The sequence below is a fragment of the Micromesistius poutassou genome, assembly GCF_964030765.1.
Source record: "Micromesistius poutassou genome assembly, chromosome: 20".
Lineage (NCBI taxonomy): Eukaryota > Metazoa > Chordata > Actinopteri > Gadiformes > Gadidae > Micromesistius > Micromesistius poutassou.
Genome location: NC_140290.1, coordinates 7,556,792 through 7,584,568, shown reverse-complemented (window position 1 = coordinate 7,584,568; position 27,777 = coordinate 7,556,792). Strand labels below are relative to the sequence as shown.

The 27,777-nt window shown below is 47.0% G+C and overlaps 1 protein-coding gene across 1 annotated transcript in view; it reads right to left on the bottom strand.

Annotated features, from left to right (window-relative positions):
- Nucleotides 1-27,777, bottom strand: part of csmd3b (CUB and Sushi multiple domains 3b) — a gene marked incomplete at both ends in the record, with an annotated part of 306,229 nt that overhangs the window by 155,607 nt on the left and 122,845 nt on the right. The window contains one exon of the mRNA XM_084484831.1: nt 26,039-26,236. Coding sequence (XP_084340957.1) covers nt 26,039-26,236 — 198 coding nt within the window. The remainder of the gene's footprint in view (nt 1-26,038; nt 26,237-27,777) is intronic.

Below are 27,777 nucleotides of genomic sequence, written 5' to 3'. Positions count from 1 at the left end.
TATGTCTGTGTGTGTGTGTGTGTGTGTGTGTATATAAACTTCCTTCCTTTTAATCACACTAATAGATTAGAGTTACCTCTCTCTCTCTCTCTCTCTCTCTCTCTCTCTCTCTCTCTCCTCTCTCTCTCTCTCTCTCTCTCTCTCTCCTCTCTCTCTCTCTCTCTCTCTCTCTCTCTCTCTCTCTCTCTTTCTCTCACCATTGCTGTCACTCTCACCCACACGTTTTCTCCCATATTTATATATATATAACAATATATATGAATAATACATTCTTCAAAGCAAAGGACTCCAACATTCACATCACGAAGCACCGGGCACCATGGCAGCATTCCTCTTCCTCTCGTCTCTCCACCTTCTCCTCCTCCTTCTCATCCCTCACTCCACCCCGATCCCCCCCCCCCCCCCTCGAATGTTCCCTCTCCCCAGTGCTTTGATCATTCCCCCTCTTATCCCTCCTCCACCTCCACCTCCACCGCCCCTCCCCCCTCCCCCACCCCCCACTGGGCTGCCATCAATATCACCGTCATCGGGGGGGATCCTGGCTCCTCTCCCTCTCTCTCTCTCTCTCTCTCTCTCTCTCTCTCTCTCTCTCTCTCTCTCTCTCTCTCTCTCTCTCTCTCTCTCTCTCTCTCACCGCTCACCATTCTCGCTGTGTGTCTCTCACTCTTTCTGCCTTTACTCTATCCCATGATTGATTTTATGTTAACTGGTTTTACGAGCTTGCTTGCTCTCGCTCTATCTTGCTCTCTCTCTCTCCCGCCGTCTCACTCTCCCCCTCTCTCTCTTTCCCAATCCTATTCTGCATTAATCCGCTCCCTCCTGCTCATCCCCCGATCCTGTCCTTTCCGTCCATCCCATAACTCTCACAGTCTTTTGCATCTCCCTGAGTGGCAGCATGTGCACTTTCTCGCTCTGTCTCTCCCTCTCTCTCACACACACACTAACACACAAAGACACACCCTTCCCCACATGTATTCTCTCACACACACACACACACACACACACACACACACACACACACACACACACACACACACACCCCTCCACACACACATACCCCCACATGTGTGTACACACACCTTCACACACAAACATACACACACACACACACACACACACACACACCTACAAACTAAGATACACCCTTCCCCACACACACACAACCACACACACACACACACACACACACACACACATACACACATGTGTACACACACACACACACACACACACACACACACACACACACACACATACCTACATACCCAGATACACCCTTCCACACACACACACTCACACAGAGAGAAACACCCCTCCACACACGTACACACAATCACTCCCGGACTTTTAATCACAAAAGGCCCCAGAGGGCTGTCAGCCCATAAGGATTATAGGCCATCTACATCATCCTTTGGTCTCCTCTCTCTCTCCCCCTGCCGCTACGCATCCATCCCTTTCACTGCCCTATCCCCCCACCCATCTATCAGCCTCTTATCCCTCCCCCATGTCGCCGTATACGTGTTTTCTCTTTTACTCCTGCCCTCCCCAACACCATTCTTGGTATCTCTCTCTCTCTCTCTCTCTCTCTCTCTCTCTCTCTCTCTCTCTCTCTCTCTCTCTCCCCTCCCCCCACCCCCCCCCCAGACTCTCTATCTGCCTCTCAATCATTCACTGCTGAACGAGGAGAGGAGGGGAGTCGGGTTGTGTGTGAGGATTGCAAGGTTAGGGGAGCTCTGAAGGCTGTTGAAGATGTGGAACACTGGGGATGGTTGGGGGGATTTCATCATTTAGCAGACATTTTGTATCAAAAGCAACTTTCAGAGTTTATTTTTTTGTTATTTGATGTTTCCTCATTCATTCCCCACCGTAGCACATCAGCACTGTTTCTCTGAATTCCTTTCGGAAAACGATTGATGATGAAAAGCCTTTACCTTAACCAATCGTTTGTGGAGTCGTTTTTCCGGGTAGAAACAGAAGTACGTTTCCAAGAAGAGGTGGGGAGACAAAGATGGACACATGTCTAATGTTCTGAAGTGGACATTCACCTAATCTCTAGGGTAAAGAGCTAGGCCGGACTCACAGGCTGTCCAGGGAGTGCAGCCTACCACTGTTATCTGCTCGAACAGAGCATTCATCATCTGATCACCGCAGAGTGGCTAAATTGGCAGTTCAGGATGCCAGAGAGTGGATTGCACATTTGGACATACACAGAGACAGGCACACTTTTTCACACACACACACACACACACACACACACACACACACACACACACACACACACACACACACACACACACACACACACACACACACACACACAGTGACGCATGTCACAACACACAGAGCGACAGTGTCAGTGAGGTCTGACCTTTAGCTCCTCCCACCATCTGTCAGAAACCCAGGGAGCAGATGTTAACCGTCAGTCTGCGAACCAGCTGACATTCAGACCAATTAGGTGCGGACCCGGTCCTTTCAAAGGACGGCCGCCGGAACAAGCCCGGGGTGGCGAGACGCCTGTTGAAAGGCACCGTCTATGATTAAGGCAGTGTCGGACACAAGGGATCGATAGTGTGATTACTCTGGATTTTTCGTCCCTCATGTTCACCGAGCTTGTGTTGACCCAACAATGTCCAGCGCAAAAATCCCCTCGCTAGAGATGTGGCTGCTGCTGATAAAATTGGCTGATAAAATTGTTTTCTTTTAGTTAAATGGCTTGCTGGACTACCATTTCTGAACCCATAAAGGCAGGCAGGTTGAGGTGAATTTATTTTTGTACAAGCATTAACAGAGCTACGGTCTCCAATGGCTTCGACAGGCAGCACTTGTGAAAGTATCAGACTAACTACCATCATCAAACGAATCACCAACAACAAACTGAGTCAATGATCACAGCCTATCACCCTTTGTGTTCAACAGGCTGTACTACTATGGCTGCTGCAAACCAGGAGGAAGGGTTCATACAATACCATTTCAGGAGTAGGTTTTACCTGCACTGAAACAGTATACATAAATCGTGAAGCCTAACGTACAAAATGCATAAAATGAAGCATAAAATGTACAAATTGTATGCTTAAATAATGGATGAAAACGGGGTACAGAAGTCCAGCAGCCTAATCAATATACATACATTTATAAAGACCTTAACCAACGTCTCACAGGACTTTGTAGGCACTGAATTTAAATGTTGTTGTTGTTTTTCACAAAGCGTCTACCCAGAAACCTCTTCTCATGGACACGGAAAACATTCAAAAAGCCAGCTGGGAAAAATGAGGCAACCTTGTGCGGTGACCTTGTGAATAAGCGATTACAAGTCTGAACACGAGTTAATTAAACATTCCTGTCCAATACGGTAAAAAATACACGAAAAGAACAAGAAAATACCTGAATTATTCAACCCGGACCAAACCGGTCCCCAGTGCCAGAGTTTAGCCACCTATGATCTTTGGCTTGACGGCCAGAGATCAGCAGGGCGTGCTAGAGGTGAAGTCTCAACTCCATGAACTGAGGAGCTGTGATGTCAAATACTGTTGGTTTCATTAGAGCCTGTTGACATTCTGCTTAGCGTGATCGATACGGGACGGCGATCAATATTAATATCAGAGACACAAGGAGTCAGGTGGCAGGGGTTACACAACATCAGCGCAGGCGGTGACACGCATATAAACCACCAACCAAACAGCGGATGATGAATCTTTAGAAGTGTATATATATATATATATATACAGTTTTGTTGAAATGTTATCCCAATCTTTTTATTGATGTTGAGAGGCTGAGCTAGGTTAATCAATGAGTAAAAGTAGGGAGCAAAAAGGCTTCAAACTAACAAATAAATAATCTCTAACAATATATATCTATAGATCCACTGTCCACGCTTTCTTTTATATGTCAAAATGGGGGATAAAGTTACCCATGAGAATATTGTATCGGTATTTCCGCAGTAGGACGCACACACCACTAATCATACACCGTATGATGACATTTCTGCATCCATCCGGTTTAATTTCCCTGGTTTTAAGGAATGTCAACAATCCATACCGCCACCTAAGAGGTTGAATCCATTCCCGGAGAAAGGGAAAAGTTCAAAAAGGTATGTTTGCGAGCGACCGTGAATCGATAGATATCCTCGGCTTTGCTGGTCAATAGTTTTAAATGAGAAAGGAACCAGGGGAGCCTGCTTCGGCAGCTTGAGATTGGCTCCATTGGAATCCTTTAAGGGTTATCACCTAACATATACACCGGGTTCCTTTCCCCCCCCGCCGCCCCCTCCATGTTGAGGTGAGCCCGCCGTACGGAAAGACGCTGGGGACAAAAAAAGCCTCAGAAACGAAAAAGGCAAACACAATATCCCGCGATGGAATTTGGAATTGTTTGCCGTGAAATTCCTCATGGATAATGCTAATGTTTGAGCTGATTTGATGAGGCCGCGGCGGACGGTGACAGAGGGAATGGTGATTTTGTGGTGAATTATGAGCCAGTGATTTCCAAGTGCCAAATGACTCAATGTAAATGTAAATGGATTGGATGCCATGCGAAAGCGTGTGCGTACGATAGCATCAGGGAACATTAGGGGGTTATTTGTAAGACCATAATAGATACTGAGACTGATGTAATATTCATGTAAATATTGTGGTTTGGATGACCTTATTAGAAACGAGGGCATAATTAAAACATAAAAAGTAAAAAAAAAAAGAGAAATGCCATCTGGCCCAATGTAAGTAAATGAAGCAAGGTAATGGGGCTGTCACTGTGATAACAATGTTTTAATACATTGGTATTAAAACGTGGCTATGGCCCGGCTGATATCACCAGTTACCAAGTCGTTTGTACTACTCTCAGATACCGCCGATCTGTCTTTTGTCTTATCGCGATGCCCGCAATGTGCTTCATGCCGCAAATGGCCTTTGGGTTTGAAGGGTGCAATAAATAAACTTGAGTAAAACTCATTCTTGTTCGATCTTTAACAACATAGTGATTAAACATAACCGGGACCTAGTAAAAAAAAAACATGCAGAGGAACTAGCCAACCGACATCCTAAGCCAACAATGATTTTATGAAATCCCTACTCCTTCCTGATGAACCCCAGCCACCGTCTAGCGTGGAACCGCCTACAGGCAGTTAGAGGAACTGCACCTGAGTCTCTTCCGCATGGGCTTCACACACAGACGGTCATGGCTGCTGCTTGAGTAAAGCCCATGTCGTCTCAAAGGGAGAAGTGGAGCCTGTCAGCAGAGATCTTCCCAAGGGGTCGCTGATAAAGATGATGGAGAGAGACAAGACACTGGTGAGGAGGAGGAGGAGGAGAAGGGGAGAGAGACACAGGTGTAGCATGAGAGAGAGAGAGAGAGAGAGAGAGAGAGAGAGAGAGAGAGAGAGAGAGAGAGAGAGAGAGAGAGAGAGAGAGAGAGAGCAGGAGACAGCATGACATGGTAGAGAAAAGGAGGGAGATTGAGGGGTTTATGTATTGGGGGAGAAGGAAAGAGACGGAGAAGGAAGGATAGACAGAGAGGGGATGGTGGGGCTGGAGAAGGACAGACGACACTGAGTGGATGACGAAATGTTTTATGAACGACTGAGTAGCCGGACGAAAATAAAAGCCATTTACCGAGATGAAGTCATGTGATCGAGCACTTGAGAGAGAGAGAGAGGGCGAGAGAGCGATAGTGAGGGGAGAAGGGGATAGGGAGAAACTGAGAGAGAATATGAGAGCCAGCGAGAGCGAGAGAGTAAGCGAGTGAGAGAGAGAGAGAGAGAGAGAGAGAGAGAGAGAGAGAGAGAGAGATATGAATGAACTGAGAGAGAATAAGAGAGTAAGAGAGAGCAAAAGAGAGAGATAGAGAGAGAGAGAAAGAGAGAGAGAGAGAGAGAGAGAGAGAGAGAGAGAGATGGGATGAGGGGAGCGAGAACAGGTGGAAGATGGATGGCTGTACTTGAGTAGATGGATTCAGAGGGCGATATGTTAGTGAGCAACACGGTGGAGGAGAGAGGAACAAGAGGCTGGGAGGAAACCCCGGGGAGATGGACACACGAGACAAGAGACGGGGGCCCGCTGCCGCTCACCACAGGGGGCCTCCTGGTGTGAAGGGGTCCCAGATGAGATAGGAGAGGAGAGAGAGTGAGAGAGAGAGAGAGAGAGAGAGAGAGAGAGAGAGAGAGAGAGAGAGAGACAGAGAGAGAGAGAGAGAGAGAGAGACGTAAGACAGAGACAGAGAGAGACGTAAGACAGACAGAGATAGAGAGAGAGATAGAGACATGAGAGACAGAGAGAGATTTAAGAGAGAGAGAGAGAGAGAGAGAGAGAGAGAGAGGGGGGGGGGGAGAGTGAGAGAGAGAGAGGGTTGAAACAGGGTCCACATGAATATTAGATACACAAATAGATTGAGCAGGGATTCCACCGTCCCGTTGTCATCGTTACCCATGTGAATGTGTGCGTGTGCAGGTGAAGTCGCAGGTTTGTCTGTCTGTGTATTGTAATTTTCGCCTAACTCACAAGATAAGCGAATGGATAGATAACAAAATAGACACCAATGTGCTAAATAGCTGAACAGCTAATAGCGTACACGCCTCAACAAATGCTGACGGATCAGTTTAATTTAATTTCTAAATGTCACTATTGTTCGGCTATTTTGCTCATCCCACCACTTTATCCTTAATTATCAGTGTGAATGTGAGATGAATTGAACAAGAAAAAGAGTTTAAAACAATGCTAAAGTGCAAATCAAATTCAAGATAACTAATTGGTGTTTTTCCACTTTCCCAGTTCCCTCAGCCTCTTGGGCTGCTTCTATTTCTACATATCTACTCCCTGCTAGCTAATGTTTAATCACCCCCAACCCCCCCAGCCCTCCAAACCACCACCCTCCCCTTCCTCCCCTTCCTCCTCCTCCTCCTCCTCAATGTTTCTGGAGGCGTCTTTAACCAGGATCTCAGATCCATAGACAAACTGTCTCCGATGTGCTACTTTGTGTGTGTGTGTGTGTGTGTGTATGTGTCTGTGGTTGTGTGTTTCTGCGTGTGCATATGTATGTGCTTGCATGCGTGTGCGCAAGTGTGTGTATGCATGTTTGCCTGTGTGTGTGTGCGTGCATGTGTGTGCGTGTGCATGTGTGTGTGCACGTCTGTCAATGCATGTGTGTGTGTGTAAACACCCATGGGTATGCCAATGTGTCTGCGTGCGCGCATGCATATGCGTGTGTGTGCATCTGTGTGTGTGTGTGTGTGTGTGTGTGTGTATCGATGTGTGCATTATGCATGAGGCTTAAGTGCACCCCTGGGAGGAGTGCTATGCAACATGTTTCTAATATCTTATTCACAACATGTCTTTCTGTATTTTAAACATGCTTCCTCTCAGAAGATTAACACTCTCGGGCATTGGAAGCTTCCAGGAGTCTAACCTTCTGGGGTACTGGAGACTTGAGAAGTCTCTCCTTGTTCTGTGTATGATATAGGGAATAATGCGTGATAGATTGGCTCCACTGATGTACTTGGGAGTTGCTGGATGGGATACATATCTTGAACTGATGCCGGATTTGGATGTGATACCTAAGAACAAAACGAAGATGCATGATTTTATGATGAGTGGGAATGTTATCTTGTGTTATCATACATCACTATTTTGACCATCGCTTGTGTTCAGGGCTATAACATCATTCATTTTAAGGAAATGTATGACTCTGACTGGTACATATATTTTGCGTAATGGAAAACCTTTGGAAAACAATAAGGACTCTAGATCTGCAACCCACCATCAACAAGATAAAACCCATTCTCTCTAAAATAACCCCTCTTTCTAATGGATGGTGGATTTCCCCAGCAACATGTAGTAAGCAAATCTAGAGATCTGCAACCCACCTCATTTGCATAGTCTTGTACTCATTCAATCCATTTAGAAAAAAAACCCTGCATTTTCAAACCACTGCTTTCTCAGCTATGATGGCGGTCGCCCACCACGAAGAACAAAATACACCCGTCAACCAGACTTATCCAACCGACCAGGCATTGAGAGAACAGACAGTAGGCTCTCCTTCGCACAGGGCTGTATGTCCTGTATGTATAGCTGGGTTCCATGCTATTCCATACTCCGCGCCAATGCAAGTACCAGATGTCACATGCTGTGTTTCTTCTCGCACAACGTTGTAGCGCTGGGGCGTCGTCAAAGCCGCACCCCACCGTGAACATTTGAGTATCCATTTTAAATGTAAAGTGAGCCCCCTCACACACACACACACACACACACACACACACACACACACACACACACACACACACACACACACACACACACACACACACACACACACACACACACACACACACGCACGCATGCACGCACGCCTTTAAATCAGAATTAACCCCTTATTGTTTTGGCTTTCAACCTAAAGCACAGATGTGAAATGTTAAACCTCAGTGTTGATTCAACATTTCACACGGGGCGCGTTCCACGATTGAAATGTCACCGCTCGGGGTGTCACGGTGTCGTAAACAGGCCGCAAATTTGCAGTTGGTCCGCCTCCTCCCAGTGATACCCAGCAGGCGTGTTGTTCTGCGTGGGGTGGAGGTAGGGCGGGTAGAGTCAACCGACATACATTACATGCCGATCCCATACGTTGTCCATTATTAATACATCGGCCCCGAGGCTTTTCTGAACTGGATTTCCCGTCGCAAACACTGCACCTTCAACGCGCCACGGATGAAAGACGACCGTGACCGCGGGCCGCGTCACGTGTTTCCCAGCACGTCTCCCCTCACCAGTGCGGCGCGCAGCGGGGCGCCCGGGCCGAGGGAAAACAAATGACGTGTCGCTCGTGTCGGATTAGCATACGTGGTTGGCCTTTGTGAACGGGGGTTGAAAGGGAATGGGACATCTAGCACGCGCCCAAACCTCAGCACCGCCCCAGCGTTGGATTTATACGACACCGCAGGGTTTCTCCGTGCTGTTTCACAACCAGATCATCCCGGCCCGCAGCCTGTGAACGCCGCTATCTTTGTCATTACTCACAATCGGGCTTTGTGTAGATGATAGCTTTATGACGCGTTTATGCCGTTTTGCGCCTATTTGAAAAGCGACAATGGAAAGTAAAACACCATCATGCATACCGGAGGCAGGGAACACCGTTTTTGGGAATCGATATACGTGGACTATTGCGCTCCGACGCCAAACGCGCCACTGAGGAGCAATCGACAATTTTGGATTATTTAGGATTATTTAAGATTATATATATTTTTACCAAATAAACAACCACCAAAACAACAACAGAATTTATGGCGTGTTTCTGTTTAATGAGTTTGCTGTCCTGGAAAGACCACCAATGCCTGGACGGGGATTAATGTCTCTGGCTTTTCACAATGATTGGTCCATATTTCATCAGGCCTTGTTATGGATCACATACAGTTTGGCTTGGGGGATTATGATGGCGTGTGTGCATTTGTCACTAGTCACTCTACGTGGTTCTGCTAAATACAATCACATAGCATTTTTTATTTTGAACAAAGAGCGTTCAACAACGTTTGCAGCATGTGGGTTATGACTATGAAAATGGATATGTATGCATCCGCGTGCGTGTGTGTGTGTGTGTGTGTGCGTCTGTGTGTATGCGTGCATGCGTGTGTGTGTATGTGTGTGTGTGTGTGTGTGTGTGTATGCGCACATGTCCGTGTGTGTGCACCTGTACGTGTGTGTATGTGTGTGTGTGTGTATGTGTGAATATGTGTTGCTTGCCCAAGGAGGTCACTGGGGATCGAACCCAGTCCCGAACTCCAATTTCAGCTGGGAGCCAAACTCCCACCCTCGCCACTCTATTCCCCTGCGTGTGCGCATGTGCATGCTTGCCTGTGTGTGATTGTGTGTGCCTGCGTAATTATTGTCAGTCTGCGTGTGCCTCCTAGTTATGCCTAGATGAACAGTGTGATTGCCTTCTACATTATAATGGAGCAGCGGAGCATGTCGACTACTGATATACCCGCTGATTCCCTATTGAAGGCTAACTTATGGTTTTGTGCACGTGGGTTCCACGTGTGCAGGGGCATGCGTGTGTGTCTGTGTGCAAATCGGATGTGCATCGTAAACGCAGACATGCCTAGTTGAACATGATGCCCGGATCTTGTAGCCACACTAAATAAGCAAATCGTCATGTATGATGATGTCGTTAGGGTTACTTGTGTACATGTACACGTGTGTGTGTGTGTGTGTGTCTGCTGCTGGGGTTTCTCGCCGGGATCTGTGACATCATTGGTGCATGAAAAGGAATATAAATTACTCAATTCTCAACCGGTATTTTCTTGTGGGGAGCCATGAGTGCAAGTATCTCAATAAATAATAATCATCGTCTGAATTGTCTTCTTCACTGATGGAATATGCTTTATTCAATCATCTGACAGTATTGATCACTGAACTGCACACACTGGATAACCAGGTAGTGAACGCTGGTCTACACACACACACACACACACACACACACACACACACACACACACACACACACACACACACACAGTTAAAGGTTATACATTTTGCATTGCCATTAGTGCCATTATGACACTAGTAGTAGCTGTTAAAAGACGTGCCCAATTAAACTCCCTTTCATTTAGCTGATTTTTAATAACCTAAGTGCTACTATATGTTTGAGGCTCATTTTCCCAGATCAACAAAAAAACAAATGTTTAATTACGTTGTACGATCCATGTCCACAAGGCCACAAAGATGATGACCGCTCCTCTTTTTAATCAGCCACTGAACTCAAAATTTAAGTAGTTCTACACAACAAAACTCACCTGCATGATTCAATTAGGGGATAACCCAGTTAGCCTGCTGTGCGACTGAACGCTAACACAGAATCCCCAATTCCTCAAGGACACTAATCTCATTACAGGTCCCTGTAGGTCCATCTATAGGTCTCTCCCTCGCTCTCTCCCTCCCTCGACAACTCCCTCTCCCTCGCTTGTGAAACTCCTTTATGCAAAAACACAAAAACCCTCCTGACATTATGTATGCAGATGGAATGCTTAAACATCCAGGCTGCGCGCTAACTGAAAACACATCCATCATCATCCCCATGACAACCACGGATAGAGATGTCAATCACGCGCTGTCCCGAGGGAGGCTGCAGGGATATGCATACATGCCCATGTGACCATGCACGGTCGTCGGGGGTGACGCTGCAGGATACAACCGGCGGCACTACATCGAAAAGCATGTACCCCGTACCCACAGGATACGAGGGTTTGTTTCAGACACACACACACAAACACACTTTCTCTCCTACACTCCCTTTTCTCACACACACACACACACACACACACACACACACACACACACACACACACACACACACACACACACACACACACGCACGCACGCACGCACACACACACACACACACACACACACACACACTGTGTCTCCCTGGCTCTGTCCCTGATGTGGTAACAGGCTGTAGCATGGGCTGTCTGTCTGTCTGTCTGTCTGTCTGTCGTTCCAGGGAGGTGTTGTCAGTGCTAAGCAGTCACAGCCCAGCAGGGTGTCCGGGGGTTTGTGAGCGGGGTTGGGCAGCTTGCTGAAAGGCCACTTTTTTTAAAAAACATAAATAGGATTTTATCCCCCAATGGAGAGTGTTAATCCTCGCCTTTAAAAAAAAAAAGGAAGGAAGGAGCTCAAAGCTCATTGGCTGTATAACCCAGCCGAGAGTGTGAGGGAAAATAATTCATAAATGAAAAGTAGACGGAAAACCGGAAAGTCCAAAATGCATTAAGCCATATGAGCAAACAGCTGCAGTGGAACATCTCCGCCTGAGCTGGCCGGTCGGAGCAGGTTTTACGGAGACCGCCGCTGCTGAGCAGAAAGCCTCCAGACGCTGAGAAGCTAGCGGAAAATACCCAGCAACATATTTAAAATACTGAGCGGCCAGATGAGCCTCCATGTGCAGCCGTCTTGTCAAGGGAACGGAAACAATGTAAAGTATGTTGCAGTGCTGTCGGTGGACTCGCTCTCGCTCTCTCTCTATCTCCATCTCTCTTGTTCTCTATCTTGTTCTCAATCTTGCTCTCTCTCTCTCTCGCCATCTTTTTCTCTCCATGTCTCTCACTCTCTCTCTCTCTCTCTCTCTCTCTCTCTCTCTCTCTGTCTATCTCTCTCTGTCTATCCATCCATCTCTCTCTCTCTCTATCATATATGGTGCTTAAGTATTTGAATGAAGCTATTCCTCCATTCATTAACAATAACAATAATGTATAATTATAATTATAAGCTCTCTCTCTGAATCTCCCTCTATCCCTCTCTCTGCCAACCTTCCTCCCACTCAGTCCCTGATCTCCCCTGCTGTGTCGTCAAAGCAGACAGAGTAATAAAGTTTTCCCTCTATCCATGTCTACATTTTTTTCTTCTTCTGTGTTTTCTAGAGACGAGTACTGGACGTAACCTCCTCCCCCGAATCTGTCTCTCTCCAGCACACTCCATCTCCTCATCCACACTCTCTCTCTTCAACTCTCTTCTCCCTGTATCTCTCTCTCCCTCCTCCTCTCCCTCTCACTCTCTCTTTCTTGTTCTACCTTCATCTCTCCCTCCCTCTCTCCCCCCTCTCCCTCTCGATCTCCCTCTCTCTCTCTTGTTCTACCTTCATCTCTCCCTCCCTCCCTCCCCCTCTCCCTCTATCTTGTTCTATCTTCATCTCTCTCGCCCTCCCCTCTCCTCGTACAGATTAAACTGTCTATCCTGCTGTCCGCTCTCAGGCGGTGTTTGTCAGTGAATGTGTGTGTGTGCTTGTGTGTGTGAGTGTGTATTAACGTGTGTGCAGGCATGTGTGTGTGTGTGTGTGTCCATTTGTCTTTGAGTCCGGGTGTGTGTGCACGTGGGGGTGAGGGAATGGGCGAGAGAACGAGCGAGAGAGACCCAGACACAGAGGTTGAGCATTAACCTGTCAAAGTATCTCCTGAAAGAGACGAGTGTTACTTACAGCGAGAGCGAGAGGGAGCGAGATTGAGAGAGAGAGACAGACACAGAGAGAGAGAGAGAGAGAGAGAGAGAGAGAGAGAGAGAGGAAGGGGTGGAGATGGAGAGAGGGGGAGTTGGGTCAGCATATCACTAAACTCTAACTGCTGGTAGGTATGTGAGCTGATTCTGTTTCCATGGCAACGTTGACTGCTGTAACTTTGAGGACACAACCCTGCGCGATGAAGGGAGCACGTGGACAGACACATGCACCGGCTCGCTCTCAAATCCACCCCCCTCTCCTAACTAACACATCCTCCCTCCCATTCAAATCTGCCTCCCCACATGACCATCACTGTACTGTGTGTATAAACCTTTCTTATACCTCACCAGTCATGTCTCCCAAGGTCCGGTCTTTATGTTGTCATGGCAGCCGTGACCATTGTTCGGTCGTCGTGGCAACAGACGTCTGTCACGGGGCTGCCGCCCGCCGCTTACGCGGTAAACGCTAAGTGGCCGTGACTAATACTTAATCTTCATAGCCTCTCCATGTTTAATCTCAACGCCTTTGCTCCTTTTGTCTTCTTGCTTCCCCTTACCTTAACCATGGTGAGATGCACACATTGCATCTTCACACACACACACACACACACACACACACACACACACACACACACACACACACACACACACAGGCACAGGCACATACACACACACACACACACACACACACACACACACACACACACACAGGCACATACACACACACACACACACACAGGTACACACACACACACACACACACACACACACACACACACACACACACACACATACACGCTCATATACACACAAACACCCAGATTCCTCTGGCAAGACTATCCTTCAGTCGACTTCTAACACATACTGTATGTGCGAGCGCGCACACACACACACACACACACACACACACACACACACACACAAACAACTTTTTACTCATCAACTTGCTGTTGAAATTAGTATACTTTTTCTTTTTGCACGTAATATGATACAAGGCCTGTATACGGTCGGTATTACAGGGTAAACATACGTGAGAAGTTTGTATAACGTGGCCACAATAGAATTCCTGTGTGGCCTGTGACATGCAGCCAACCCCTTGTGATGTGTGTTTCCCTTGGGACTTATACTGTCAACCTGAAGCTCAATACAGGCACCGAGATACAATCAAAGGAGATCACGTCTTTCCATGTTCGCCATAGAAATCCAATTCAAATCCAGCCGTCCACTGCCGATTGGACGAGGGCTTCAGCTATGATTCAGGGTTCTGGAAGGTACCGCCGTGGGACACTATGGGATGTTTACGGTCGGCTCCCCGGCTGTAAACGAGCCCAGATTCAGATGAATGAAAAGGCCGGCTCTAAAATGGCATGTGAGGTAGAGAGAGGTAGGGGGTGGAGGGGGAGAGAGACAGCGCGGCGGAGGGAGAGATATATTGAGAGGAGAAGAGGAAATGGGGGAGGAGAGGGAAGAGGAGACAACACTTCTGGCACCGCAAAAATGTACTGCATTTGGCTGGTGGCTTGTCACATGCAAACACAACGGACACAGACACACACAGACACACACACACACACACGGTATCAGTCAGTGGGACATTGTGCGCCACGCTAAATCGTTTAGTGGCTTAACGACCACCCTGCTGACTACAGCATGTGCTCATGTGTTTACCTCTTTGTGTTGCATTTGTGTTAGTGCTACAAGGTACATTGATGTGGTGTGTGTGTGTGTGTGTTCTTTCTGTCTGTGTGGGATTTTGTGCAAATGCTAGGGATCCACCAAGAATGTGTGTGTCTTTTTTCTTTGTTTATTTTCTGTTTGTGTGTGTGTGTGTGTGTGTCTTTTTTCTTTGTTTATTTTCTGCATGTGTGTTTGTGTCTTTTTGCATTGTTTCCTTTCTGTGTGTGTGTGTGTGTGTGTGTGTGTGTGCGTGTGTGTGTGTGTGCACGTGTGTGTGTGTGTGTGTGTGTGTGTGTGTGTGTGTGTGTGTGTACATGTTGGCACACATGCAGGCCTGTGAGGGTGTGTGACTGAGTAATCCGTGGCTGTGGTGTCAGCAGCCAGCTCTCAGGAAATGAAGCCATCCTAGTAAACAAATTATTACACCAATCACAGAGCTGTTAACTAAAGTTCACCTGACACAAACCTGCTGCTGCCTGGGGGAGCACAAGCCCACTGTCTCTCGCCCCATCTCTCTCTCTCTCTCTCTCTCTCTCTCTCTCTCTCTCTGCCTGTTTGTCTTCCTGGCTGTATCTCTTCCTGTATTTATGTCCTTTTGTCTCACTGACTTGTCTCACTATTTCTGCCTATCTACCTGGCTGTATTTCTGCCTGTCTATCTGACTGTTTTTTTCCCCCTCTATCTGACTGTATTTCTATCTATGTGTCTGTCTATCTGACTGTATTTCTATCTATGTGTCTGTCTATCTGACTGTATTTATGTCCGTCTACCAGACTGTATTTCTGTCCGTCTACCAGACTGTACTTCTGTCCGTCTACCAGACTGTATTTCTCTACTGTCTACATGCAGGGTATCCACCATCTACTTCAAAAGGTTCAGGCCTAAGACGATTCCCACGACCACCCTCTGCAGCACGTGTCCTTGTGCACGCTCCTGAGCGCCAAGAAAAAGTGCACGGTGGACACAATGCTGAGGGGTAGACAGATGGCACCAGAAGGGGAAGGGAACACAGCACAAGTTTAGTGCTTCCTCTGTCTTTCCAGGCACTATCAAACGGAAGTCAGGCAGTACTTTTCAAACGCCTTCCGTGAGGGGTCTGCATAAAACCACGAGGCTTGGGGCGGGACATAGCTTTACAAAAAGTGCTCTTCAGCTTTTCATTGTTAACCAAAGTTTAGACAGCTCCCGTCATCAGTGTCAAAATAAGAGTGTGGCAGGGGGACAGGGGAGGATGGGGGAGGACGGGGGAGGACAGGAAGAGAGGTTTAGGTGGGAGGCCTTCAAAAAGTGGGAGGGCTTGTTGCGCTGGCGAGAGTACAGCTTCGCCTTGATATTTTAATCTGTCAAAAACCAAAGCGAGCTGTCAATCACCGTGCTATGAGTTACAGTTGACAATGGTGCAATGTAATTGGACGAAAGACTTGGCCGTTTATCGCAGTGCAGGCATGTGTCACTACGTGATACAGAAGCCCCTACATTTAATCACTTTATTATTTACTTTGGGCCACATCAGTGGTTACCAAATCTTTAACAGTGTAGCCCCTGGGACCATTCACATTGTACAGAGTATAGCCAGCATCACAGACATTTACATTTACATTTAGGGCATTTAGCAGACGCTTTTATCCAAAGCGACTTTGATGTACATTTGTCAGAAGAAAGAGAACCAATAATATTTTGCGGTCGGTACAGTAAAGATATTCATGGGAACAAGTGCCAAGCACTCGTTTGTTGAGAAACACAATCACTAGATTAACCGAATCCCCATTCACAACAAAGAAAGCTAGGAGAAGAAACTACACAATGCTAAGAACTTGTGTTCATGTTGTACAGCCTGACACTTATAGTTCTTAGCATTGTGTAGTTTCTTATCCTAGCGAACACTCTCTCCCTCCTCTCGCTCTCTCACATACTCCTCTCGCTCTCTCACATATTGAAAACTATAGGGGACCCAATTTGAAGCTAAGACAGCCCATTTTTCCATCTATATATACATATATATAGATGGAAAAATGGGCTGTCTATATATATATATATATATATATATATATATATATATACTGTATTCAGGCATATCAGACTGACACCGAGCCAACCTGACCCTCTACTGTGTCCACCTCAAGCTCATGAGCAGAGCCCCACTATGGTGGGTTCATTAGCAGTAGCCCCCCCTGTGGAGCAGGGGGCAGCAGCCCTGGCTGTGGGGAGGAGGAGGCTGGCAGCACACAGCTAGGACTGCAGCTACTTGGTGATAGTGGATGGGTTGGAGAACAAGTTCGGAGGGATTAGCTCACGCTCAATTATAGCAAGTCTTGGCTTGGCTGCACCTATTTAACATGCAGTGTATAAACAGCCAGCAGACGGAGCTCTGTTCTGCACTAAATGGGTTTAAATCCCTGTTGTTTACGGGTGTGTGTTTGTGTGTATTGTGGAGTCAGGCCAATCGCTAATCGAGGTCGGAACTGGACCAGCGTTCTCGGGTGGGAAGCCCCGATAGGGATGGACCAGCGTATCCCATGTCATTCAACATGTGATGACGTCACCAAGACCACACTATAAGTCTGTGTTGTGGAATTCGTAGTCGGTAGCCCGTCATATTTGTACATCACAAAGGAAGTAGTACATTAAATCATAATTCACTTTCATTGTTTGCCACCGGCACTACTTTCTGTGGAGGTGTTTGTGGCGATGGGGTTTGTAACAGCGTGCTTCAATGTAATCACACTGCAGAGGGATAACAACAAGAAAGAGAGAGAAAGACCATGAGAGCCAGAGCGAAAGAGGGAGAGAGAGAAAGAGAGAGAGAGAAAAGGAGCAAGAGAGAATGAGAGTGAGAGAAAGAGAGAGTGAGAGAAAAGGAGAGTGAGAGAAAGAGAAAGCTGAAAGTCTTTTGGCACTGAAATGTTAGCCTGGCTGTAACATTGCAAATTATTCCTTTTACCCGCGCTCGAGAGTATGCAATTACACCCCCTTCTGTGGCTTCACTGAACCGCATCCTACTTAACCGGCATACACCCGTCATGTGTATTGCTCTACTGCAATCCAAATGTGCATCTTTTCACATACGGATATTTAAACAAACAATGAACACAATAACTATATTTTCCACACGGAAAAAAACCTCTACAATTTCCTTTTGAGTCTGCCAGAGGCAAGTGGCATAGAAATGGCCTCACCAGAAGGGAAGAACAAGGGAGTGAACAGAGAGAGAGAAAGAGAGAGAGAGAGAGAGAGAGAGAGAGAGAGAGAGAGAGAAGAGAGAGAGCGAGAAAGAGAGAGAGAGAGAGAGAGAGAGAGAGGGATGGAGAGGGACAGAGAGGGAGAGAGAGAGAGAGAGAGAGAGGGATGGAGAGGGACAGAGAGGGAGAGAGTGATAGGGAGGGATGGAAAGGGACACAGAGAGAGAAAGATTGAAGGGATGGAGAAGGAATTACAGAGCGTGTGCACAGCCGTGTCAGCCTATTGTGCAACAATGTGAGCACAGCTTAATATTTGAAAATGAACTGTAACCAAAACCTCATCTGTCATTGTTAACCAAAGTTTAGACAGCTCCCGTCATCAGTGTCAAAATAACCAAGATTCAGAGGACAGAGGAGGACAGAGCGGAGTACAGGGGGAGACAAGGGGAGGGGGCGGGGAGAGAAGAGGAGGGGAGGGGAGAAGATTCAAGGAGAGGAAATCAGTGGACACAAGAGAAAAGGATAGGAGAGGGGGGTAGTGAACAGGAGAGAGGTGGAGAGGAGAGGGGGGTAGTGAACAGGAGAGAGGTGGAGAGGAGAGGGGGGTAGTGAACAGGAGAGAGGTGGAGAGGAGAGGGGGGTAGTGAACAGGAGAGAAGGGGAGAGGAGAGGGGGGTAGTGAACAGGAGAGAAGGGGAGAGGAGAGGGGGGTAGTGAACAGGAGAGAAGGGGAGAGGAGAGGGGATCATTGAACGAGACGGAGAGGAGTGGAAAGGAGAGGAGAGGAAGGAGAGGGGAGCAGAAAAGAGCAGAGGAGAGGTGAAGTAGTAACTTGGTGTTACTAAGTAAAATGAGTAAACAGGGGCAGGGAGGAGAGGGGAGGGGAGGAGAAGAGGGGAGGGGAGGGGCAAGGTGAGGAGAGGAGCGAGTGGTGGATGCAAGACAAGAAAAAGCAGCAAAGCAAAGAAACAGAAAGGGGGTGAGGAGGGGAGGAGGAGGAGGAGAGCAGAAGGATATAACAAGTCTGCACAGAGGAGATAAGGGACCTCTAAGTGTCACTACAACACTACTACATTGATCTGAAGGAGAGCGAGAGAGAGAGAACGGAGTACACACACACACGGGATGTGAGAGAGAAACACTCATTACACTCAACACAGTTCCAGAAGCCTTCCTGTGTGCAACACACCAGACTTGTGCGATGATCATTTACATAAATAAACACCAAATTACATAAATACATGTCAAATGAGCGGCTGCCCCGATAAAGTTCGGCTGATATCCACACTCCACGTAATAGTGGTGTCTGGGCGGAGCCAGGCTCCCCCAATCCCCTGCTGGGAGGAGTCAAGCGGGGAGTACTAGGGCGGTGATTGTGACACCTTGCGTGGTCATGGGGTAAACAGCCTGTACAGGCGGACAGGAACAATGAGGATCCTTTAAAGTCACAGGCACAACGCATTAGCAAGGCATCGCCAGAGGAATCGCAAACTGCAATTAGTACTTTTTAAATTTTTTTAATGAAAATATACCGTCCACATCGTTTGATACTGTCTTGACTGCGTAATCCACAGACCGTTCTATCATCAGCGGCAGCCATCTTTGTTTTTTGTTTTAAATGCCTCTATGGCGCTTCTTTTTCGTCACCGTATTGATCCCGCCTTATATTAGATGTACGGTTGTGATAGGTCGGTCTATCTCATAAGATAAAAATCATTGTGTGTGGAGCAAAGGAAACAGGAGCTTGCATTCATGTTTTTTCTGGGAACCAGGCTAGAGACGAATGGGACGAATGGGGCAGAGTCGCTAGAGGCTTCCCTCTTGATGTAAATGGTGTGACGACACAGCACAGAGGCGACTGGAGAAAGAGAGAGAGAGAGAGAGAGAGAGAGAGAGAGAGAGAGAGAGAGAGAGAGAGAGAGAGAGAGAGAGAGAGAGGGTTGAATGCACTGGCGAGGGGACGGGGCAGGGAGAGAGGGAGGAGAAGGGGTGACTGAAATGTTATGGTAGAAAATATGTCATATTCCTTGCTTCACTGGGAACATACGGTCCTGAAATATTGTGCGCTGTGCACCTGTGCATGTGTGTGTGTACCTGTGTGTGACTATATGTGTGTGGGTGTGTGCATATCCGTGTGGCCAGCTGCTGGGATCAGCAGAGCTTTACCTCCACAGGGATCCATCAGCCAGATAATAACAAGAGCAGGCCCAAACACTGACTACACAGGTATATACCCTGTATCAGAGAGAGAGAGGGAGAGGGAGAGGGAGAGAGAGAGAGAGAGAGAGCCATAGACAGCACAGGAGAGTATTGCATACACATTTGTCAAATTCTTCAATGGCCTTGTATTATGGCCCAGGAGGTACCCTCAGCTCTCATTACAGCTAAATTGACCCGTTAAGCCAGCAATAGCCGGCCCCTGCTGTTGATAAGTACTAGATTAGAGGTTCCCTACATGTTCCTTGTACCCCCTGCCCCATACCACCATAATTATTGCTCTGTATTAGTGTATTGTGGTGATCCGGACTTGTCGTCTGGCCACAATACAAATTTTCCAAAATTTTCCATTGGATTTAAAATGTCTGCTTGTCATACAACTACGAATGTCAATTATGACACCAATTGCAACCCTTAACATTCCTGGAAGGAGGGATCACCCAAACTGCGTTCCTTCTCACGATTCCTTCCCTGTTGATTAAGGGAGTTTTATCTTGCCCTTCGGGGGGCTACGGTTCAAGGGGGTGTCATAAATATTTGGCCTGTAAAGACCTTGGAGGCTGTAACTGTGATGAAGGGCTTTACAATAAAATGACCTGACGTGTCCACCGGTAGCGTCCCGGTGGACAAGTAAAGAAACGCATACTGTTTGTCGGCCAAAGAGATGCACTAGAAAGCTTGCCCCAAATATCAGAGCTTGGCCCACTACTAACCACAACCCATTTAACATTACACTATTTAGTATTTTTTTGAGACTTTTATCAAAAGCGACCACACTTCAGATCAGGCATTACGTTCTGATCCTAAACAGTGATGTGCCCAAGGTCTGCAGACTAACCTCTAGAAGCATCCTTGAGAAAGAGACCCTCACCCCCTACCTGTTCCATAATGATGTGTATCTCAATTACCTGTAAATCTCTCTGTGGGCAAGCATCTGCTGCCAGCTCACTAAATAGCACCGGTACCCCCTGAATAATGTTATACAGGGCGTTGTGATTCTAACCCACTAGCTTTTCATGGTTGTTTAAGTCATGATGTGACTTAATGTACATGACTGTACTGTACCGCCCTCACAGAACGGATAAAACAACAGGAAGTAACATAAATACACACACCATGAGAACCATATGAGTCCCTGCACACCGGGCCATCACATCTACCTTCCTGAGGCGAGGGGGAGAACTAGTGGATCGGTACCGGGACATTTCCCTCCCGGTGGTTGGGATCTATTATTTATCACCGCGTTGGTAACAGCGTGCGCGATGAGACAAATGTTGTTTGACCCGCCTCGCGTAAAGGGTAGGGGGGAGGGGGGTGGGGGGGTGGGGGGGGGGGGGATGAGGTGGGAGCTCCAGACAACGAAGAGGACCATGCTGTATTTATAGCTTAACAGATAGAGCAGACGGCGCTAGTGCAGCGTGCAGGGGCTGTGTGAACGGTAGCGAGGAAGGCAGGGGGGGTGGGGAGTGTCTCTGTGTGTGTGTCTATGTGAGGGCAGGCGGGGGGGGGGTATAAGATTCAGGAATTGAACAGCATTTGGTGAGGAATCCTTCAGATGCGGAGTGAGCCGGGTGTCGGATGCTGCTGCGGGAGAGTTTAAGTAGGTCAGGCGCGCGCACGCACGCAGACACGCTCACGCACGCACACACAGGCATCTCCACAATATGAACGAGCACACGCACACAAACACGAAAATGAAAATAAAAAATGAATGAGACACACCATATGAATACATTGCTATGCTCAAACACAGGACAGAAGTATATATGTATATACATATATAGATGTATACAGTATATGTGTGTATAAATATACATACATACACACACACACACACACAAACATACATATGTACATAAAGACAAAGAATGGGGACAAATCACGCCAAACACACTCATGCATTCCCTTTGACGCCGTGTGAAGAGTGTGTGAATCTATGCGAGTCCCAGGCAGCAGGGAGCTCAAAACTGACAGCCCTGCTTGCTTCCACTGCACTGCATGGGGGACCATGCTGGTGTGTGAGTGTGTATGTGTGTGTGTGTGTGTGTGTGTGTGTGTGTGTGTGTGTGTGTGTGTGTGTGTGTGAGACATTCTTAGAAAAATAGAAAGATGACTAAGAGGGCCAGTCCATCTCAAGTAGTACAATCATGTTAATGTCAGCAAAAATGTTTTTTCGAGGAAAAGTAGCATACAGTGACAGATAAGAGAGTCACACAGTCACAACATTGGAAGAGACATGCATTCAAATAAACACAGACACAGATGCACACAAATCCCCTGTGTTTGTCACACCCTACTTCAACTCTATTGCAGAGGACAACCAAAAGCAACATGTGATGTTGCTTTATTTTTTGCATGCCCCAATGGATCTTAGTTCATCCATGCTCAAAAAGAAGATGGAGATGTGTGTGTGTGTGTGTGTGTGTGTGTGTGTGTGTGTGTGTGTGCGTGCGTTGGAGCAAGCCCAGCCAATTAGACTATTTAATTAGCATAAAGGAGGTATCCATAGCAACAGCTGTCACCAAGACTCTCAAGCTGCATACTTTCCTCCAACGCCTGGTCTCCAGACTTTGTTTCCTGCCGTCCTACTCAGCCTGCTCTGTAATGACCAGATGCCAGTCGCCGTCCCGCTATGATACAGAATCAAAACTATGCATACTATGCATGTGTGCACATGTGTGTACATGTGTATGCCTGCGTGTGTTCGCATATATTAACGTGTGCCTGTGCATGTGCCTATTTGTATGCACCTGTGTCTCTCTGCGCATGTGTGTGTTTTTGAGCGCATTGTGTGTTTCTGCGTGTGTACACAAATATATTCATGAATACTGGGCCCTGCCTTGCTCAAAAATCGGTGCATTTTTTAACAGACTTCATTATATAATAATTCAACAACACGTTTAATATTACATGAGGCGATCAATAAATCATCCCTTGCCTGGGCCTCCACAGAGCAACACCAGCTCATGACCGCCATGTCGGGAACCCACCACTCTCCTGCAGTTCCTAAACTCTAGTTGTGGAGCTGTGTTGCACGCCCATGTATTATGAATGCACCAATGTAGTGTTGAAGGAGAAGAAAGAAGGAGATAACCTAGGGGGGATGCAAGGGGAATTCACCCCCTTGATCTGACCCGTACAGGAGTAAGATCTCTGGTGTAGAGCGTACAGTGCAGGTGGAAGATATGTGTGTATGTGTGTGACTTTGAGGTTCAAAGAGACAGGGTTTGGGGAATACAACCCCCATTCAGCCACGAGAGTCTGTGGGTTGGTTGGTACTGAGGATAGAGCACGAGAGCTGTGTATAGAACAGGAAGGCTAGGTTTAATGCACAAGGGCTTGGTAGAGTGCACGTGAGCTGGGTATAGTGCACAAGAGCTTGGTATAGTGCACGTGAGCTGGGCATAGTGCATGAAAGCTGGATAAAGTGCACAAAGGTAAAGTATAGAGTATGAGAGTTTGATATAGAGCACAGAAGCTTGGTTTTGTGCACAAGCTGGGTATAGTGCACGAGAACTGGATACAGTGCACGAGAGATTGCATAGTGCATGTGAGCTGGGCTTAGTGCAAAAGAGGTGGACATAGTGCACAGGGGTTCGCATAGTGCACGAGACCTTGGTATAGTGCACGAGAGCTGGGTTTATGGATGTTGTATAAAGTACACCCGAGCATGACTGTATTACTGCAATACTGAGTTATTTAACAGCCAGAAGTCTAATGCTCTTTACTAACGAGTGAAGATGCGTAGTACACCAGCAACACACCACACACACAATCGCACAAAACACACTCAGAGCGACACATTTTCACAGCAGAACACCTCCTCAATCCTCCGACGCATCCACTTCCAGTGGTTTAATTTCCCATTCCCAGCCAGACTGATTTTCCGTTTTGTCAGAGCCTGTTATTACTTTCCTGCATTGAACAATAACCTTCTCTCTTCTTGTCCTCCTCATGGATCCTCTTGTGTGGCCCCTCTATGTGTGAAGTTATCTGTTTCTGCCGACACGTTTCCTCTCCTTCTTTGCCCTTTTTTTGTTTCAGAATTTTTCTTTTCTTAAACTAACTCATTGTGTTGATGAGTTTATGTTCGGTGCGTGAGCGTTGATTTGAATTTGATATTCAGAAATCATGTTGCAGCGCATAAACACACAGGCACAGACGTGCACCCGGGCAAACCCCCACACACTAATATTCATTAGCAAGTGCAATAGATGATGATTGTGCGTGCTCACACTAAAAATGCAAAACTACATTCCTGTGTTGTAAATAATTTAGCACCAAGATATTACGCTCTGATTCGGTCTCTCTCGCTCTCACGCGCCACGCATGCAAATACACACTCACACACACACATAGTCAATCATGAACATGTGCAGTAAAGTGTCAACATAACACTGGACTGTATATTACACCTAGCCTAGCCTTGTTGTGCATTTGCATCAACTGACTTTTAGGACTCATCTTAAGAGGGGGTACTGTTTGGATCATATGAATACTTTACTCTGTAATTCAGTTATTCTATCTCGTGAAGTCTATTCTGAGAAATACAAACTCACAGACCAACAAGGGCACGCATAAAACGCAAACAAGCACACACACACTATTCCCCTGATATTGCTGAAGGGATGCCATTTTGAATCATTTGATTGGCTGGGTGAATAATTGATGGAAAGCTAATATACTCCTGAAATGAATGCCTTGGGGTGTGCACACACACACACACACACACACACACACACACACACACACACACACACACACACACACACACACACACACACACAGCCAGCGTATCATTTTCTTGGTGTTTGTCCAAGGCGAGTTCATCGGCATGTGTGAGCTGGGCTCGTAGCTTAGCTTCTTCTTAGCCTCTATGACAGACCTGTGGCTTCACTGCTAATCCTCTGCTGACAGAATGACGTCTGTTGCCCCCCCACCCCCACCCCTCAACTAACACCCACACTTTATGTACTGTCCACGAAAATGCTATTTCACATCAGTTCGTTGAACGTTTTTGTGTGTGTGTGTGTGTGTGTGTGTGTGTGTGTGTGTGTGTGTGTGTGTGTATGTGTGTGTGTGTGTGTGTGTGTGTGTGTGTGTGTGTGTGTGTATGTGTGTGTGTGTGTGTGTGTGTGTGTGTGGTCAGACTCTGAGATGGTCAATAGTCTTGAAACAAGACAAACCCATACATTAACATGAACGACCCAATAACCGACTATAGACTGAACAACTCTTTCATATGAGTTGTCTTGATGATCGCCAAGTGTCCATATCCTCCTAATTTGTTTACAAATGAACCTCCATTTATGAACTCTCTCTTGAATTGTAAAAAAAATAAACCGTTTTACTCGGTTCATGCATAAGTGTGTGACTTCTTTGCAATGTCTTGTTGTGTTCAAGGGTGTAAGACTGACATGCAGACAGTTACAGTCCTGACTTACACTAACTTACCAAATGAAGTTGTATTTGGCACATGAACACATACACACACATGCGCACACACAGTATCCGACGCAAACCCACAATCCTATGCACATATATACAATCCAAGGCACACACAATCACAGAGTCATATACACAGACACACTATATCTCTCTCTCTCTCTCTCTCTCTCTCTCTCTCTCTCTCACAAACACACAATCCTACGCACACACATTCACAATCCTACACACACACACACACACACACACACACACACACACACACACACACACACACACTCTGACGCAAACACACAATCCTATGCACACACACACACACACACACACACACACACACACACACACACACACACACACACACACACACACACACACACACACACACACACACAAATTCACTCCAAGGCACACACACACACACAGAATCCTATGCACACACTCTCTCTCTTTCACACACACACACACACACACACACACACACACACACACACACACACACACACACACACACACACACACACACACACAGACACACAGGTCTCAGCGGCGTGTGCGTACCTCGGCAGATGGGGGCGGGGAAGTCCCACACGGCAGCGTTGCCGGCGTTGGTGACGCAGGTGAGCGTGGCGTGGCCGTCCAGGACGTAGCCCGCCACGCAGCTGTACTGCACGCTGTCGCCCACGGCCAGCCGACCACCACCGCTCAGTACCGCCTTGGGAGGCACCCCGGGGTTACCACACGACATGCTGTGGAGCTCTGGTGGAGGGTGGGGGAGAGGGAAGGAGGGAGGGAGGGAGAGGAAGGGAGGGACGAGAGGGATGGAGGGTCGGGAGGGATGGAGAGATGAAAGATGGGGAGAAAGAAGAAGGGAAAAGAAGAAGGATATATAGTTAAAACACTGACACTGAATATCTTAGAATATGTTTATAGAATATTGATATGTTTAAATATAGATATTGACGTACAAAAAAGTATTATATTGATTCGATAAACATAGTAATATTAGTTATTGATTATTGTTTGTTGAGTAGAAAAGTCCATAAAGCTCTACAAAGTCTACAAAGTCAAAGTAATACATTTGAGCTTTACTGAAAAACCTCATCATGTTTTCATGTTTTCATCTTTTCTCCAATAGTCCTCAGAACCAACCAGCATAGATATGGTCAGGAATTGTGTTCAAAAGGTCCATAAATAAAAAGTAATTTCCCAGAGCTTTGACTGGCAGACCATTCACTCAGCACTGAGATTCAGACTGCTGCAATACACAAACGCAACACAAACACACAACACTCACACATCAATCAGGGGCTGGATGCATGCTTGTGTGTGTGTTTGTGCGTGCGTGGATGTGTGAGCATATGAGTGTGTGTGTGTGTGTGTGTGTGTGTGTGTGTGTGTGTGTGTGTGTGTGTGTGTGTGTGTGTGTGCGCGAGTATGTGTGTGTGTGTGTGTGTGTGTGTGTGTGTGTGTGTGTGTGTGTGTGTGTGTGCAGGCATGTCTATGTGAGTATGTGTGTGATGTTTATGTGTGCGTGTGCACGTTTGTGTGTAGGTGTGTGCACGTGTGTGTGTGTGTGTGTGTGTGTGTGTGTGTGTGTGTGTGTTTGAGGAGGAGGTGATTGGGTGGTTTTATCGGTACTTCCGTTATTCCCATAAGAACCCTTCGCAACCCTGAGATCACTGGTGCAGATCACACACACACACACACACGCACACACGCACACCCTGCAAGGCCACCCTTAAATGTATACTAGCACACACATCATGCACAAACACTAAAGGATGCATGGAAGTGATCATGAGCACAAACACATACACACACACACACACACACACACACACACACGATCAGGCCCACACACAACCAAGATACACACCCAACAAAAACACACCAAGACACACGCCGAAAGACACAAAAAACGCACAGACACAGACCCACACACACACAGATACAGACACACACACACACACTCACACAGGCTATTACGAGCCATAAAGCAGGAAGTGGATGTGAGGAGAGGGAGCCACTGTGGTCTTATTGTTTCAGCTTGATCTATACAACTGTAGAACTCTTCAGACACAAGAGGGAGAGGAAGGAGGGAGGGAGGGAAGGAAGGAAGGGGGAGGATAGAGGGGTGAGGAAGGGAGGAAGGGTAGGAAGGAAGAAGAGAGATGGAGAGGAGAGGGTTGGGGGAGAGGAGAGGGATGCAGTGAGAGTAGAGCAAAGGGGGGGAGAGAGAGAGAGAGAGAGAGAGAGAGAGAGAGAAAGTTGGAAGATAAGGAGAAGAAGGGGAGCGA